The 18620-nt window shown below is 50.8% G+C and overlaps 1 protein-coding gene across 1 annotated transcript in view; it reads left to right on the top strand.

Moving 5' to 3' along the window:
• Window positions 1-14989, top strand: part of Ppm1f (protein phosphatase, Mg2+/Mn2+ dependent 1F) — a 31564-nt gene extending 16575 nt beyond the window's left edge. Inside the window, exons 4-8 of the mRNA XM_050122997.1 lie at window positions 1576-1778; window positions 2662-2850; window positions 5624-5767; window positions 9992-10085; window positions 11213-14989. Coding sequence (XP_049978954.1) covers window positions 1576-1778; window positions 2662-2850; window positions 5624-5767; window positions 9992-10085; window positions 11213-11592 — 1010 coding nt within the window. The 3' untranslated portion in view covers window positions 11593-14989. The remainder of the gene's footprint in view (window positions 1-1575; window positions 1779-2661; window positions 2851-5623; window positions 5768-9991; window positions 10086-11212) is intronic.
• The last annotated feature ends 3631 nt before the right edge of the window (window positions 14990-18620 follow it).

Genomic DNA, 18620 nt, shown 5'->3' with positions numbered 1-18620 from the left:
CCTTGATCCTCACTGGTCTCATCTTAGAAGCTAGGCTGTGGGACTTTCTTCTTTTAAAATCTGAATTCAGCTCTGTAGCAGCAGCTTACCAGGTCTAACACTGGGGAGTGCCTTGAGCCTCACTGGTTGAAGAAACATTAGAGTTCAAGGCCACATGGGGAATTAGAAAAGTATTAAAACATCATACATATGGGAATTGGGAAGCCCACAAATTAGTTCCTGGGGTCCTACTGCCTATGTCTTGATTATACAGAGATCATTTCTGCCTTTTTTTCCCCTGGAACTAAGTAACTTTTTTTTCATGTACTTGCGAATAACTATATATGTAATTTTCTATCATTTTCTCAATTTAAAATCCTATAATAAAGTTTCACATTCTTGTAAACATTATATCTATTTCTATGCTGCCGTGTTGTTTTTTTGTGGTGCTGGAGATCTAGCTCAAGCCTCAGATGTGCTAAGCAGAGACTCTGTCACTCGGCTGCATCCCCAGCCCTAACTGGGCTGCTTGCTTGCTTGCTTGCTTGCTTGCTTGCTTGCTTTGGGTTTGGGAGGTGGGGGAGGTTTTTCTGTTCTGTTCTGTTCCATCCTTTGTTTTGAAAATAATCATAGATACACGTGCAGTTAATTATAGGAATAATGCAGAAATATCCATCCCAACTGTACATGACCCAGTTTCCTCCCAGGAACATCATACAAAGCTGTAAGAGTGTGTCACATACAGGATCTGAATATGGTCAGACAAAAGACAGTTTCCTATCGCAAGGATCTCTCTACAGGCCACACTAACACGCCTCCCCTGCTAAACCCACGCTGACACGCCTCCCCTGCTAAACCCACACTAACACGCCTCCCCTGCTAAACCCACGCTAACACGCCTCCCCTGCTAAACCCACGCTGACACGCCTCCCCACTAAACCCAGTCCCTAACTCCTAGCAGTGACTGGTTTTCTGTGTTTACTGATTCATTTCAAAAAAAGCTTAACATTTGGGAGTAGCATCTTCCATTTGGTGTGATTCCCCGGGGACGGAGCTAGCTGGGCCGCTTGCTTATCTTCCTTAACTGGTTCTGCTGCTGAACCCTCTCCCGGGGTCTGGCTGTCAAGGCATTTGTAGGTTGGAGGAAATCTGGACAGATTACAGAATTAGTCTAGTACAGATGAAGCTAGTATGATTCATGCACTGTTTTTGTGAGAACAGCCCTCATTTTTTCTGGGACTCATGCCCAAGAGGAAAGTTATTGGCCTAGAGGGTAGTTGTGTGTTGAGTTGTGGGAATCTTAATTTTTCATTGGAACAGGCAGAATTCACTTACGCCTCTGTCCTTGGACCTAAAGTATTCCCAATTATTGGACAGTTATTAGACCTTTTTTTTCCACCTAACACGGGCTTTCTTGCATAGTTTATAGGTTAGTATGCTGAGCATGCCCTGGTTGGTGAAGTGGGGCCCATATAGGCTGTTGAGAGGAGCTATTTAAAACCTGGGAATGTATCAGGAAAGGATACAGGAGAGCAGTTAAGCCTCAATTGCCTGTTTTTACTTTTTGGTTAACAATTTCTCCATTATGCCCGTCAGTGTTAGATGCCAAAGGCCTGGCCCGAAGCTTCTTTAACTGTCTTTGGGAAGTATGTAGCCAGTGGCAGAAGCAGGTGCCGTTGCCTGCCCAGGCTCCTCAGCGGCAGTGGCTGGTCTCTATCCATGCCATCCGGAACACGCGGCGCAAGATGGAGGATCGGCACGTGTCCCTTCCTACTTTCAACCACCTCTTCGGCTTGTCTGTGAGTGCTGACCTGCAGAGTTGGGGAACAGGCACTGTGTCACAGGGGTACTGGGCCCATACAGACGGTAGGAGCCATGAGTGCTGAGAGAGCCACCAGCCAAGGTCATGCCCGGGGAGATTATGAGGAGCTGCTGTCTTGGGGCTCAGTCCGTGCCACCCTGTGGAGCCTGGGAAGCTCATTCACAGCACCAAGCTTCCAGGCACATTGCTTTCCACAACCAAAGACTAAACAAAGCCAACGGTTGGTCTGTGTTTGTATATCAAGAGGCCAGGTGCTAGGTTCAGACTTGAATTGCTGTGTCTCCAACCGCAGATGCTTCCTGATGCCTCTCACCTTTGAGCAGCATGTCTGCGGTAGCCGGGAAGAGCTGGCGAGACTGAGGCTGAGGCTGACCTTTCCCAAGCCTCCTTGTTTATAGGACTTGAGCAGTGTGACTTGGCTGATGGACAGGGCCCTGCCAGTTCTGGACCCTACCTGTCTTGAGTGTTTTATTGCCTGAGGCTAGGTCATTTATAAAAAATGTATTTCTTACTGCTCTGGAAAATGAGAGGCCTCATGTCAAGGGGCTGCATCTGAAGAGGGCCTTCAGTCTGATGGGGAACTCCTCAGAACACCAAAGCAGTGCAGGCCCTCACATAGCAAGATAGAACAAGTTTCCCAAGGAGAAAAACTACTCCTTGATAGTCCATTCATCCCTAAATGAATTGATCCCAGCTGCCTCCCAAAGATCTCCCTTACATACTGTGGGAATTGGGTTTCCACGTAAGAATTGTATGGACAAACTGCAACCATAGCGCTACCCTAGTTGCTGCCTGGAGAACAGCCCTCCCCAGATGAGAGCAGCTGGCCAGGGGTCTGACTCCCGCTGTACTGCCACCAGGACTCTGTGGACCGCGCCTACTTCGCTGTGTTTGATGGCCATGGAGGAGTGGATGCTGCAAGGTATGCCTCTGTCCACGTGCACGCCAATGTGTCACACCTGCCGGAACTGCTCACAAACCCGGCAGCAGCCCTCAAGGAAGCCTTCCGGCGCACTGATGAGATGTTTCTCTGGAAAGCCAAGCGAGAGGTGAGAACTGGCAACTGGGTCTAACGTGCTGTTTGGGGAACTGCAGCTATTAGCATCAGAGAGTTCTGGTCTCCATGGAGGAAGAAAAATGAAAGTGGTTGGTGGTTCAGGAAGGAAGGGTCTCACCAAGCACTGCTGGCGGAGCATGCTATTTCATTCCTTCAGGCCTGGGGCTCAGTTCTCATTTAAATGGAAGCAACACAGAGCTTGTCTCCTGCACCAGTCTTGTTCTTCGTCACCATAACAAAGTAATTGAGGTCGGATGGCTTTACAAAGATGGGTTTCTTTTGACTCAGTTCAGGACGCGCAAGACAAGTGACCTTGATAATGGCCTTGCAACTAGTATGTCATGGTAGCTCAGAACAAGAAATAGGGGAAGAGAGAGACTGTGTGTGTGTGTGTGTGTGTACATACAAATATGCATGTGCACATATGTGGGTGTATATGTATCTTCTGGTCTCTATCTGTCTCCCAAAGCCACCAGGACCTAACTATGAGGAGCTCTACTCTCTATCCACTCATGGCCTTTCCAGTCCCAGTCCCCTCCCTGTCTCACACCAGCAAAGTCATCTTTCCAGTACTACAGCGGATGCTTTTACCCTCTTAATATCTCATGGTGGAAATAAAGTTATAGTACATAAAGCCTTGGGGCTTACAAACCACAGTATTCCTGGGCCACACATGGTCCACCAACCCAGCAAATGGCTGCCTGACTTAGATGCAGGCTGGTTCCTGCAGCTGAGGATGGTAGAATGGCAGACAAGTATTGGAGGAGGGCCTGCTTGTTCATCCGGCCACCTGGCTAGCTTAGCCCTGAAATAATCACACAGAAATTATATTTATTAAAACACTGCTTGGCCCATTAACTCTAACTTCTTATTGACTAATTCTTATATTAATTTAACCCATTTCTTTGGGGGAGGGGGAGGGAAAGGGGAGGCGGCGGTGGGGAAGAGACAGAAATCTGAAAGAAAGAAAGAAAGAAAGAAAGAAAGAAAGAAAGAAAGAAAGAAAGAAAGAAAGAANGAAAGGGGAGGCGGCGGTGGGGAAGAGACAGAAATCTGAAAGAAAGAAAGAAAGAAAGAAAGAAAGAAAGAAAGAAAGAAAGAAAGAAAGAAAGAAGAAAATTTAAAAAAATTTAACTCATTTCTATTAATCTATATATCGCCATGTGGAAAGATCTGGCATGTCTGTCTCTGGCAGCTCCATGGTGTCTCTTCCTGACTCTGCCCTTCTTCCTCCCAGCATATAGCCCAGCTTTCTCTGCCTAGTTCTGTTCTTCCCTGCCATAGGCTCAAAGCAGTTCTTTATTAACCAATGAAAGTGACACATAGACAGAATGACCTCCTACACCAGGCAAGTACTGAAAAGAATCAACCACTCACAGCTTTGGTGAGCAGGAGTCACAAGGCAGAGAGGCAAGCCTGGTTTCCCAGGCATCTAAATCCCAGCAATCTCAGTTATAACCCATGCTAGTCTGAGCTGTAAGAACAGCCCCCAACTCGTGTCAGAACTTGAGCCCTGTCGGTGAAGGAGGTGGCTTTGGGATCATGGGCTCCAAACTGTCTGGCGTGCCTGTGAAAGGTAATACTAACAGAGCAGGGGTGTGTCCCTAAAAGTTCAACAGCTCTGGGAGTGGTGGTCTCGTCAGGATCAGTAAGGCCCCAGATGTCAATTCATAAAATATATATGTGTGTGTGTGTAGCATGATTAACAAACTGCCCCAGTGCCCCTTGTTCAGCCAGGTCTCAACAGGCCGCTAATAGCCACTGGAACTTCTCTTCCTGGAGTGACAGCTTTGTGTAGGGATGAGGCCCTTGTTTATGAAAACAGACAGTGGAACTCTCCTCTGTGCCCTAAAGCCGACCTCACTGGGCCCTCCCAGCAGCAGTGAGGGCAGGGTCTAATACTGCAGCCATTTTAGACACTGAGGTACCAATGCTTAGACACTTAAACCAACTCTACAGGGCTTGTGCTCAGGCCAGCACAGAATCCTGCAACACAGGCAAAGACTGGATGGCCACTGTCTGATAATGAGCAAGAAAGCCATACTGCCCAGAGTCTGGAAGACCCCGGACCACCCTGGAATTACAGAGCCCTGGAGAGAGATTCTCTTTCATCATATACTGACCGAAAGGCTTTAGTAAAATATAACTGAACTGCATTCCTCTTCTCCGCAGAAAGCCATGCAGCATCCACAAGTCTAGGGGAGCCTCGTTGCCCCCATCACATCCAGCAGGTGGAGCAGGCCACGGAGATTAGGGTTACCCCTCGAGTAGAGAAAGAAGTTTCTTAAGCCGGTGTTTCCTTCTCTCGCTTCCTCCTCGCTCTGGGGACCAAACCTAAGTGCTCACGTGGCCAGCACAAGTGGTCTGCCACTCTTCCACATCCGCAGCCCCTGTAGGTTTCTGTACAGATTTGCTGAGATGCGACTCGAGCATATGCTGTATTTGTTTACAGTATGCAGTTGGAAAAGTTTGACTTACAATCATAAAGCCCTGCCTCAATACTGGTCATGCCTAGATCTTCCTGCTCTCTGTGGTCCCTGCCCAACTCCTGCCTTCCCATGCCTTCCCAGTATCATAGTCTGCTTCCCACCACTGTAGACTGTCTCATCAGTCCCAGTGTTGGGTGTGAAGGGCTTCCTGTAGGACATGTTCTCTTCATACAGCATGAAAACGACATGGTCCATGAGTAGCCATGGGGGCCCTTCGTGAGAGGTTACCTTCCTCCTCAGTCCACAACCCTCCATGGTTCTCCTCTCTCCTTGCAGCGACTGCAGAGTGGTACCACAGGTGTGTGTGCACTCATCACGGGAGCAGCCCTGCACGTTGCCTGGCTCGGAGACTCCCAGGTCATCCTGGTACAGCAGGGCCAGGTAGTAAAGCTGATGGAGCCACACAAACCCGAGCGACAGGTAAGGGGCACCCTTCGTCCAAGCGTAAGACATTCTCTAGCCCCTGTTGTGCTGGACCCCAGGAGGGGACCCAAGTCTTGGACCTCACGGGGAAGCGGAATGTCAAGAGGTCCCAGCTTGGTGTTGTTGGTGTAAACTAGGAAGTAGCAAAGGGTCCAGAAGACTCCCAGTACCCCTGCAAAAGAAGGGTTCCTTTGCCTGGTGAAAGTGGTCAGGGGGTCCCATGTGAGCCCTTCCTTAGAGCTCAGAGTTTTAGACAAGAACCAGACCTTCTGCCCTAACAGGCAAACCTAGAAGTGGGGTCTGTTGGGCCTGCGGGGCCTGGACTGAATCCTGCAACAGTAACAGCCAAAGAGCAGATGGCCCTGGCTGAGGTGACCAAGGCAGCCACACTGCCCAGAGTCTGGAAGACCTCAGGCAGGTAGAGTCCTCCCTAGAATCCCAGAATTCTAAAGTCACGCAGCCCCTTGAGTCTTGAGGTCTTCACCTTGGACATAGGAGTTACAAGTGCTCAGATTCTGACCTCACAAATGTGTGGATTACCCTATTACATCCAGAAAGGGAATGCTCAGAGTCAAGGAATGCTGTCCACCACCTCCCCCACCCTCCTTTCCCTATGCTTCTCCTGCCTCGCGCCACTTCATTGTGTAGCTGGGACCTCCCTCGTCAGCACATAAAGCTCCACACTTTCTTACAGACACAGCGTGTCCTTCCATTCACTGACAGGCAGTCCCCACGTCACAGACATCCACCGGGATTCTCTTCTTTCCACTCTGAAACGTGGCAGCAGTGATAACTGTGTGCTCACATGGTCCAGGCTCAGGTATCCGCACAGCAGGTTTCTAGGAAGAAGGATGCTAAGTCATGGTAGACATACTACAGTTGGAGATTTGCCCAGCGTTTGTCCTCAGCCTGGACCAGCCTGAGCCAAGCCCTGCTGCTGTTGAGAGTCCACTGCCTACAGTATCACCAGTCCATGGCGCCTGCCCGTCTGTTTCATGACATTTCATGGAGAGGACACAAATGCCTGTTCTCTCCAGATAAAGATTCAGTGGCAGACCCGAGTCACTTCTCCCAAGTCTTCTGGGTGAACCAGGCATTTATCAGGATTACTTATGGGTAGCTTGAAGCTGCACCATGGAAAACCTACCCCAGGCTCATAAAGGCTTCATCCATGCAGCTTCCTGTCCAACGTTCTGGGTTTCCCAACCCTTAAAAGTCCAGTGAGCATCTCTCCCTCCAAAAGGGTCTATTTCAGGTGCAAGGAAATTGTTATGCAACACCATCTGAAGGCAAGAATTCCTCATTTTCCCTTCATTTTCTCTTTCAAAATGAGTTTTTGTTTGTTTTTAGGTAGATTCTGTAGCTCTGCCTGGCCTGGAACCTGCTGTGTAGGCCAACCTGAGCTCAGACTTGACAGTCCTTCTGCTAGGACCACAGGTGTGAGCCACTACACCCAGGCTTACTGAGTAAATTTGAACCTCTTTTCTTGTCATTAAGATTTTATTATTATTTTTATTTATGTGCATGAGTGTTTGCCTACAGTGTGATCCACATTTTTGCCTAGTATCTGCAAAGACCAGGGAGGGTGTCAGATGTCCCAGAACTGGAGTTACAGGCAGTTATGAGGCACCATGTGGGTGCTGGGAACTGAACTCGGGTTCTCTGCAAGAGCAGCCAGTGCTTTTCACCACTAAACCATCTCTCCAGCTCTTGAACATCTTTTCAGAAGTTCAAGATTATAGCATTTTTTTCCCACATGCACTGTCTGTCCTTTGCCTGTTTTTGTTTTTTGGTTTTGTTTTGTTTTGTTTTTTGTACTGACTGTGGGCACTACAGTCATGTTAGGGAGGTCAGCTCCTGCCTGGGGACTTGGACATGTTCCCGACACATTCCTCTTTTGTCGTGTAAGGACAGGTAGCAGCAGGCAGGGATATGGCAGGGAAGAGAGAACAAAGGTTCAGAAAAGTTCAGTCCCTTACCCAGAGCCCATCACTAAAGTGGTAGCCTCTGCCACTCTGTTTTCACCATAACCACAAGGGACTGGCATCTGCCCCCGGCAGGCCTTCCTCCCCTGGGCAGGTAAAATACAGCCCAGTCTGGATGAGTGCCAGCCTTTGCCCAGGATATTCTGTTTCCCACTGCCAACACCCTGCAAGCTGTGTCCAGTAAGCCCTTTTTCCACTCAGTCCTGAGCCCGTTTGGTCCTAGCTTGACCCTTCTGAGCCTCGGGGCTTGTCTGTCAGGCAGGGTCCCTTGATGGTATGGGATGAATATGGAATTAGTGCCCACACAGGAGCACACCTGTGGGTCAGGGGTTTGCTGACCTGGAGCCTGCGGGAGCTGAGATCAGATCCCACCTCCTTCCCCATCCTGCCAGCTCTTGCCTGATCCCTGCCACTGCCAGAAAAGCCACAGCGGGAACACTGACGGCCTGGAGAGCTTCAGAGAAGGCCCAGCAACCACCATGAGTGACTTTGAGGGTTCTGTGGGGACTCATGATGGTCCCTTATCCTGCAGTTGTCTAAATAGAGCCCCTACCACCCCTGGGTTCTATTTAGGCCAGCTGACATTTAGTGTCTGCTTCGTAGGATGCTTTCCTGAGGCAGCAAGATGATGAATCGGGACCCAGTGCCCTCTGCCCAGACACTGTGTGGTGGAGAAGCAGGGCACAGCAGTGAGGGTGTAAGACCCAAGTCAAGGACTGTGGACAAAGCACTAGAGACATGGGCTAGGTCATGAAGACAGGCATGACCGCAGCAAGTCACATGGCAGTGATGAGAGCAGGCTGTGCAGCCCTGACCTGCAGCTACTGAAACTAGAGTGGAAAAATTCAACAACCCTCACGTCCAGGCCACTAGAGGGCAAGCTGAGGTCTGGTCTCAAAAGAGTGGGGCTGTGAGGTTGGCAATTACAGATGGGTGGCCTCAGGAGGGAGGAGTCCAGGCTTTGGGGAGATAGGGAAAGGGCCTTGGGGTCCACAGGGATGCTGAGGACTGAGGATACCGAGACCTTGCTGAGCGCAGCCCTGATGCCAAGGAAAGGGGTTCTGTGTCTGATAACAGCAGCTGCTGCGCTGTAGGGCTTTGGCTGCGGAGAGACTGTCTTAGGAGGTGGGGCGGGGAAAGCAGGAGGAGCCAAGGGGAGGGTGTCAGAGGATACAGGCAAGGATGAGTGGCTTGCACCCGGAACAAGCATGCGTATAGAGCAAGGCTCTGTCAGTACAGACTGAGGCAGGGTCCAGGAAAGGGAAGAAGGACCAGGAGGGGACCAAGATCACAGGGCCAAGCTTTGCAAGGCCCACCAGCACACATTACTCTAAATCCTAGTGCTATCGCTGCTGCAGACTGAATGGACCTGTCGGCACAGAGGCCTTGGCTAGGGATTTCCAAATTCCCTGTCATCATGGGGATCCTTGGCCCTGGTGCCCAGTTCAGCCCAGTAAAATATCTCAGGACTTGGAGCTGCAGAAAGGAGGGTTCTGCTACTTTTCTCTGGGCGGCTCTGCCCCAAGGAAGGTGTGAACCCAGTTTTATAAAACTAGTAAAGTAGGGATACGAGTGACCTCCCTCACCCACAGGGCACAAGGCGCGCACTCAGCTACTTACACCAGCCTCCAGGAGACAAACTACATCTGGGAGGCCTCCCCCAAAGGACGGAACCAAAGAGAGTTTCAAGTTATTTGTGGCTAGACCAAGTCTCTGCAGATCTCCTTGCAGTCAGGGCTGGAGTACCATGAGCTTCTAGCAGACAAAGACAGTGCCTAGGAGTGAGGAGGGAGAGGGACGACCTAGGGCTGCCTCTCGTGGCCTGGTCCCAGTGTGTTTCCCACCACATGACCATCTGTACACAGCACATGCTTCACCCAGCAGTTTTCGGGGTAGACATAGGCACCCCAGGCTAAAGTTGAGGCGTCTGAGCTGACACCGTCCTCCCACCCCAAGAGCACCTTCCTGGCCCAAACCCTGCTTAGAGATGCATTGTGGCTTACATGGCTGACCCTTCCATGCTGCCCCATTCCTTGATTAACCGACCATTCCCACAGCTAAAGGATAGTGAGGTTAGTTACAGATTGCCCTGTTTTTAACGATGTCTAGTTTAGATACTTAATTAAGCCTCTTGACTTGGTTCAAGTGCTTTGGACTGACTGAAGTTTTATTTATATAGTGGATACAAATAAAGCCCACCCCCCACCCTGACCCTACTTTATGCTGTCTCTTGCAGGATGAGAAAGAACGTATTGAAGCACTGGGTGGCTTTGTTTCTTTCATGGACTGCTGGAGAGTCAACGGGACCCTGGCAGTGTCTAGAGCCATTGGTAAGGGGATAGATACGCAAGGACTGCCACAGGGTAGGGAACCACAGGCCTGCTCAGTGACTTAGGGCAGCATAGTGTTCCCTGAAGTACCCACAGCATGTAGGCCTCCCAGATGTCCAGTGGAGCTGCCCCCAGATAAACCATGATAAACTAAAAATACTGTGTTCAGAATGTGATCCACCCAAGCTAGTGGACCCCAGCTCAGCGCAGTCTAGGGGAGCATCAGCAGCTACCTCCAGGATCCCAGCTGAGATAAGCTGTAGTTTTCTGCTGCCTCCTCAGCACTGAGAGGGCTGGACCAGGTCCTCTACCCAGGAAAGCCTTGGGTTCAGGCTGCAGTTTCTCTTGACTGTGAATACTGTCATACACTATAAAGTCCAGAAAATACTAAGCAGGAAGACTGTAGATCAGTCAGTAAAGTGGCTGCCTGGCATGCAGAGTCCTGGGCTCAGTTCCCACTTCTGCTGATCCTTAAACCAGGCAAGCTGATACACAGCCGTGGTCCTTCCCAGCCTTCAGGAAGTAGATGGAAGAGAATCAGAACTGCAAAGTTATCCTGGGCTACATAGGGTATTTGAAGCCTGCCTGGACTAGAGATCTTGTCTCAAATAATAATTGAGTAGAAACAGAAAATCAGGGACTCTAAGTCCCCCTAAAATGCAGTAGGAAACCCCTTGCAGGGTTAAATAGTCCATAGATGATGTTCTTATTTCAGCCCGTTCATGCTAATGAGTCTTTTCTTACTCCAAAAACAATGGTCAAGATCCATTTTCCTCTGTATGTCACCACTGCTGGGACCCAGCTCAGAGACTACATCTTCCAACAGCTCCATCTCCATACTGTCCTTGGAGTTTGGCATCTGCCCCCTTGCTCTCCCGAAGCGTCCTTGTTGGCTCCTTCCTCACAGCCTATCATCTGTATGCTGCTGTCGCTATTTATCTCTGGACGCTGGAGGCGGCAGCCATTCCTGGAGTGCGAGCTGCTCCCGTAGATCTGGGGGAGGGTGGGAAGCACTAGGCAAGTGACCCCTCAAGAGCCAGCTGGGCTCTGCACCTACATGATGCCCTTGGGAATGGAGATAGGAAGGATGGGCAGTAGAAAACAAGGCTCTGTCTGTCTGTTCCCAGGGGACGTCTTCCAGAAGCCCTATGTGTCTGGCGAGGCAGACGCAGCATCCCGAAAACTAACAGGCTCAGAAGACTACCTGTTGCTTGCCTGCGATGGCTTCTTCGATGTTGTCCCCCACCAGGAAGTCTCGGGTCTTGTCCACAGCCACTTGGTCAGACAGGAGGGCAGCGGGCTGTGTGTGGCTGAGGAGCTAGTGGCTGTGGCCCGTGACCGGGGCTCCCATGACAACATTACAGTCATGGTAGTCTTCCTTAGGGACCCCCAAGAGCTGCTGGAGGGTGGCGCCCAGGGAACAGGGGATGCCCAAGCAGATGTAGGAAGCCAGGACTTGCCCACTGGCCTCTCAGAACTTGAGACCAATACCTCACAGAGAAGCTAAGTGGTCCAGGCCCCAGGCCCCATCCTGACTCTCCCTTTGCCCTTGTGATCCTCCCCTTCAGAGACCTTAGATCCGACAGGTAGAGTGGGCAGGAGTGCGCACCCTCACAGCGTTCCCTTAGCACCCAGCCCTTCATGCTGCCTGCCACAGTCTGTCCTCAGAACTGCAGTCAGCAGCAAGTGGATCTCAGAAGGAAGCATAGGAAATGACCTCACCGAAGAGAAGATGGCTGAGGTGGTCTCGGCAATACAGGACTGAGGACAGAAACCACAGGCACCTGTTGGCAGCCTAACCAAAAACGCAGGTCAGGTCTTAGCAGACCCTCCCACAGACCTTTTAGGCCCGTCCTGGGGTAAGATCTGTAGCCAGGTGTCTGGCCCAGGTTTGTGACTTCTTACTGTACCCGTGGCCAGGAGGCTTTGGTCTGTACTGAGAGACAGGCTCGCAGTCCTGCTTGGCTGCTGGCTTCCCAAAATGGAGATGTTGGCCTTGCTGGGGGGAGCCCCAGAGGACTGGCCCACTGCCACTCTTAACCAAGTACTAAGGCCACTAGGGTTTTCTAGACCTCTCTTTCCTTGAGTATCTGAGGGAGGTGATGTCAGACATATGTGTGTTTTATTTATGTGCTTAGATTTATTGCAAGGAAAGGTCTAATCCAGAATCAGTATTCAGGTTTTATCAGTGCCAAGCTGACCCACAAGGTCATGTAATTTAAGCTAAGCTTAGCGTTTATTTTGTTCCTGAAAACTTAAGTATTTTACTTTTTTATGTATTCATGGAAACATTTGCAGTATTACTGATTTTGTTTCCCTAAATCAGGATGGAAACAAACTTTTCTAGGTTGTGTTCATAAGCCATTGAAGTGCCTTAAACAGCTTTGGCGTAGATGAGAGCTGCTGGGCCCACCGTGGATCCTGATAGGCAGACGTGTTCCGTTCTCAAAGAAGCAGCCTTTGTTGTAGGAAGGTATGCTTCGGGCTGGCATGCTTTCTGGGAAGGTCCCTTTGTGTTTCTGGGCACCTCAGAACTTTCTTGAAGTGATCAGCAGAGGCTATGGCTGTGGGCATCTGGGTTGACAGTGGCCTCCTTGCCTACCCTTGGGGTCCAGCTGGAAACTAGAAGTTTCAGAATCTCTTGGTGTATTTTGTAGTCACATTGAGTCATTGAGGACAGTGCATAGTTAAGGAACTTTGATAAGCCCAGCGGTCCACCTCCTTGGGGAGGCTGCTTGCCACCATGGTCGCTACCTGTCTCCTGTGGCTGGTGTCCTCTGCTGGACTCTGTCCTCTACCTGAGCAGCATAAAAGAAAGACATCCACATCCCTGGAGCAGTGGATGGGAGACTCAGCAGTGATGCCTGGGTACTTAAAGAGCTGGGATGTATCAAATCAGACAAGAAAGCCAGGCAGAGGGAGAGACACCCAGAGTAGAAGGACCAAGGAGGGCCCAGTGTGAGTCAAGGCCGCTCTATGCAGACACCAGTAAGACCAGAGGATAATGGGTGGCTTAGCAGAGGCTCAGGGAGGGCAGCGTTGGGAAGAGCTTGGCTGTGAGGTCCCCGCAGAGAGAACGATAGTCCACCCGTAGAGAGCAGAGCCTCAGCAAGGCTGCCAGAGCTTTGCTCAGCACACCTAAGCCCTGTCTCAAGAGAAGCAAGGGCACACATGCTTTTGCCCCAGAACAAATCCACTGTCCAGCAGTGTGGGGGTGGGGCAGGGGGGCAGCTTTGGTTGGGCACACCCCCTGTATGCTTGGCATTCACCCATTCCCGGAGCAGGGATGGAGGAGTTGAGACCATGTAATTGATTCCATGGTCAAAGTCTAATAAGAGTCATCCTAAACACTCAGATAATTGGCTACCATAATGACCGTGTATTGCTCATCTTGAAGGCCTGGTGCCCTCTCTCAGCACAGGGGTGTGGTTGTTAAGGTCCAGCCTTTCTGTAGCAATGACCTTGATAGAAGGAGATACTGACTTTGGTTTTCTCCCTTTTTTGCTAATCTTATTCTGTTCATTGCTGATAAGAGTGGAATTCAGGCCCCATAGATGTCCCTTGATGGTCTGATTCATATGTACAACGTTGTGCCAGATATCAAGGCCTAGGTGTAAAGGGAAGCCCCATTCCCAGGCTTCTCTGACTGCCTTCCCATCCCCTCAGTCCATCTGCAGAGGTGATGGCCAAGCCCCTGCCGGGTGGTAGTCCAGGACCAGCATTAGGCGCTGCTCCATCCTTACCTAGTGGCCAAGGGAGAGCACATTGCATGCTGTGTAGGGCTGGCCTTGTGCTAGTTCATAGACACAGAGAAGGACTCTTCTGTCGTGACTGGAGCTGCCAGTATCTAGCCTACAAGACTTCTTGGCCACTCCCTCTTCAGGCTGTCATCCCAAGAGGATCCCCTAGCCAGAATGTTCCCACTTCTTAAGTCTCAGCTTTGCCGCCATCTCATTGCATGAGCTGAACAAGTCACTGTACCTTTCTGGCCTCAGTTACCCTTTGGTAAGGCATGGAGGGGGTGCACAGCATTACCAGTCCCTCCAGCCTGGAGTTTTAGAGGTGTCGGAGCTGCTCAAGGTGAGCAGCTGCCAGAGCAAAGGAGCCCATCCTCCACTGCCAGTAGAGAGGGGTTAAAGTATTATTAGTGTCTATTCTTAAAATTAAGTGGGCTGGAAAAGAGCTGAGTTACAGATGCCAGTGTCTTGCATGGATACAAAAGCTAAAGCAGTCGGGCTGCCTCCCAGCTAAGCCCGTAGGAGGAAGAGGTGGGAGGGCACAGGCAGGCTTTCAGGGTTTTAGTCAGAAACCAGCATAGGACGAGGTGTGTTGTAAAGGGTGTGGAAGCAATGTACGTGCAGCCTACCTTTGGGTGTCTCGGGACTCATGATGGGAGAGGCACAGGCACCTGGAGGGCTTGGGAAAGCCCGTGCCCTTGCTGGTCACCATGATCTGTCTGCCCCTGCCCTTTTGGGTCCTGCATGCAGTACCCCCTCTCCCCGTGGTAGGGTTCAGCATGGGGGTCCTGGGTACCTCAGCTGTATTCTCAGGGCCAAGAGGATGGGCCTGGCCATACTGTAGGGAAGCCAGACCACATTGTATAAAGCAAGCTGTGTTTCTGGCTCGATTGTGCCTCTGTAGCCTCCAGGGGTCATCTTCCAGAGTCCTGTGCTTCCTCTGGCCTCTGCACCCGTACCATGCACATTGAGCTTTGCCATAAACTTGCCGTGTGGGCCTTGCCAAGGGTTTATTCAAGGGGCTTCCTGGGAGCCATGTGCAACGGCATGTATTGTTCTAAGATACCATGTTTCTCTAATCTTAGGGACAAGTCCCACGTTGATAAGCTCAGAAGGACAGTCTCCTGGGGCCCATTGTACTGTTGTCAATAAACCATTTACTCAAGACTCCTGAGTACCACTTTCCTCCCTCCCCTCTGAGTGTCTGTAGTTACTTCTGTATCACTGACAAAATGCTTAGCTGAAAACCCTTAAAAAGGAAGGTGTTAGCTAGAGGTGTTCTAGAGAGTTTCCCCTGTGGTCGGTTCCGTGTGCTTACACAGACATGGTGGCAGGAGCATGTGACTTTATGGGTGTCTACCTCCAAGCCAACCCAGGAAGTGTGAAGAGAAGTGACCAGGGACCCACACCAAGTGATCTGCTTCCTCAAGCCAAGTTCTGCTTGCTGCTCTCCACAATTTCTCAAAATAGTACCAACAACTTGGGACCAAGCGTGGAAAACATGAGCCTTCAAGAGGCATTTTGGATTCAGGAACCTCTTGGTGTCCAGGGTTTTGAAGCTGCTGAGGATCTGGAGGAACACCTAGCCAGCTGGTCCTAGTTGTCATCCTGAGACTGTCCATCCCACTGGCCATGGGGACAGGAGAGGGGTCAGGCCTCTCAGGAGCATCAGTGGTGCCTCGCCACAGCCAAGACCCTGGAGTGGCTCAGGCATTTGGCCACTGAGACTCCCAGCCTCTGCCTGGAACTCTTTCCCTGCAGGTGGGGCCTTCAAACAGCAGAGAGGAGCTCTCAAGAGGGGTGCACAGTGGGGGGCAGAACTGCCCAGCCTTGGGTGAATGCACCAAGCTTCCACTGGTTTCTGAGACAGGGCTATGGGACATTCTTTTTCCTTGTTTAGATTTTTCCCGAGTTCTGTTTTAATACAGCAAGCATGCTTTCATGCTTATTCTCAGTCAAGTTTTATTTCAGCAGAACAGATGAATGTTAAAATACCATATTTTGGCATATATTATCTCCAAATACTCAAATGAATTAGTTACTTTCAGATCACTGTGATTTTAAAAAAAAAAAAAAAAAAAAAAAAAAAAACTGACAAAGAGCAACAGTCCATCTGAGCAGGGAAGGCATGTCAGGAGCATAAGGCCAGCCCAGCAGCCTGGAAGAACAGATCTCATTTCATCCACACAGGAAGCAGGAAAAGCCAGAAAGTGGGGCCAACTATAAGCCTTCAAAGCTCCCCCACCCCCCAGAAGGTCCCAAGCAGCAGCACCAGCTGAGGACAAGTGTTCAAATACACAAGCTTGTGGAGTGCATTTCATATCCAGCCACACCACCAGGTGATCTTAAAACACCCCTTAGAATTCTTTCACTGAGGGGAGTCATAAGGACTTGGAGTTGCTATGGAAACAAACTGCAGCACAGAGCTATGCAGGATTTACACACAGTTCTATAACTGAATCCAGTCTAAAAGGCTGTTATATCTAGAAACCATTTTTGCCAAGAGCATGTTTTAGGCTGGACTTGGTGGCACATGCCTTTAATCCCAGCACTCAGAGAGGTAGAGGCAGGGCAGTCTCTGAGTTCCAGGACTGCCAGGGCTACACAGAGAATCCCTGTCTTGAAAACAAACCGAAAAAAGAAAAAGAAGCTTGTGAGAGATCAACTGCTGGCATAAGAGAATGGTGCTAAGACCCAGCGTCTCTGCAGACCTGGCAATGTCCTGGGCAGCCACATGGATCCACAGTCCAGGTAGCTTAATCAAAGGTATGGAGGCCAACAGCCTGGGAGTCCCTCTCACTAGTGGGCTTCAGTGTTCCACAAGGCTCACTCATTGTTCTAGTGAAGGGCCTGGGACTACAGACCTAATGGCTAGTAGACTGGTCCTTCAAGGTTTGCCTGGCCAGGTTAGGAACGTGCCTCGGAACCATTAGAGCAGATGGCCTTGAAGAGAGATGTACCTGGACCCATCCAACCCCCATTTGAGTCTAGACCCGCAGCCTCCCTTCCGTCCACAGTGACCTCCAGCTCACCTGGGGACAGTGGCTAGGCGGAAATTTGCTCCCAGAAGCTTCAGTTCAAGTAAGCAAATGCAGACGCAAGTAGACTGCAGCCCCCAGAACACAGGACACCCGCGAGCCTTCTCTGTGCTCTTCAGCATCAATACGTCAAGATGACTGAGAAGCCACCAGCAGCAGGACTCAATCTGTCTCACACAGCTCCCAACGCTGGGATGAGGGCAGCCCACAGAACCAGCCACCTAGTCGCCACCCAGAGTGGAAGACACACTGCCTGCCGAGTCTTCAGGGGCAATCCTTCAACCTGAGGAAGGGGTGACTTTCAGACCCCCTAACTGTAGTTGCTGCCACCTGGACTGTGATTCCTTCCTCAAACAGAAGAAAGTAGCAGGCAGCAGCAGCAGCCTCTTCCTGGGCTTTCTCGGGGAGCCTTGGAGAACATTAAAGCTGCCTGCATGAAGCACAGTCTCAAAAATGCCAGTGAGGACAGGATGGGTCATTCACAACAAGGTGTGTGTGAAAATGCCATAAAGAAACCTGGTAATGTGTAAACTGTTGAAAGCCAAGAGTCTCCCAGTAAACCTCACTCTGCTTTTTAAAATGTTCTGAACCGATCCCTAGAACGGGGAGAGGCCCCTGTGCCTTAAGCCGGGGGGGGGGGGCAGTCAGCCTAGGCCTGCTGCACCCCCTCCGCCCCAGCACCATCTCAGCCCAGACCCTGTGCCTTTGGGCCTCTGCTGTTCCCAGCTGTCTGCCTTGTTTCTCTCAGCGCTTTCTCAGCCACTCACATGGCCATTCCAAGGCTGCAGAACACGCTTTGTCGTCATCTGCTGCTGCTGGGGCTGGGGGCTGGGGCTGGGGCTGGGGTGTGGCAGAGCCAGGCAAAAAGGTGGGAATTCTTTTTTTTACTGTTCTTTCTCAAATGTGCATACTGCATACACTCCTCCAACCCACCCTCACACATCTCGCTACTACCCCTGCAAACCACCTCTCGCCTCCAGATCTCTTCTCTGACTAGCCTGTCCCCAGAGCTCCCTGCCCCCAGGGGACACAGCTGCCCACTAGGCAACAAGCCCAGAAGAAGATAATGCCACCATGCAAATCTGGGGGTTCCTGATCAGGCCCTGCCCCCTGCTACCCACACATCCATCTGTCTTCCCCCTCCTCCCCCCCACCCACACAACTCCTCCAGAGCTCCTGGCAAAGCCTCCTTAAGTATATGCTGCCTTACTGTTCGCTGATGAGTCGGCTCGGGTATCTGCATCTCCAGATGGTGCTCTGCACTCCCCCTGTCCTCCAGTTGCGCGTAGCTCAACACTCTTTTCGGAGCAACCAGATGGGAGTTGGGGAGGCCTGAAGGACAAAGTGAGGTGTAATGGGCAGGCGGGTGCAAGCTGGAGGTACTTCATCCAAGTGACCAAGCTTCCAGGATAGGGCAGAGCATGCTTTCCACTGGGCCGGGAGGAGAGCAAGTGAGATCTTGCCTGCTAGGATACGTGGGACTGGGCCTTACGTTCACCAGAAACAAAGGCTTCCTTCTGAGGAAGGGAATCTGAAGGCCAGGTCTCCCAGGCTGGGTCTGGAACGTAGCAGAATCGGATGAAAAGAGGCAGAAGCCTTGACTATCAAGCTGATATCTAAGTTGACCACATATCTTCCCACTCGAGTCCTACATTACCACCTCGGCCTCTTCAGCTTCTCTGGGACCTGGCTGGGCTCTAAGCCAGTCAAAAATAGGTCAAAAGAGGACTTTAGATGGGACCTTTGGCACATCGGTCACC

Source organism: Alexandromys fortis, unplaced genomic scaffold, assembly GCF_014885135.2.
Source record: "Alexandromys fortis isolate MF-2015 unplaced genomic scaffold, M_Fortis_MF-2015_v1.1 scaffold_219, whole genome shotgun sequence".
NCBI classification, from domain to species: Eukaryota; Metazoa; Chordata; class Mammalia; order Rodentia; family Cricetidae; genus Alexandromys; species Alexandromys fortis.
The sequence above is the reverse complement of the archived record's forward strand: the minus strand, read 5'-3'. Positions and strand labels throughout refer to the sequence as shown.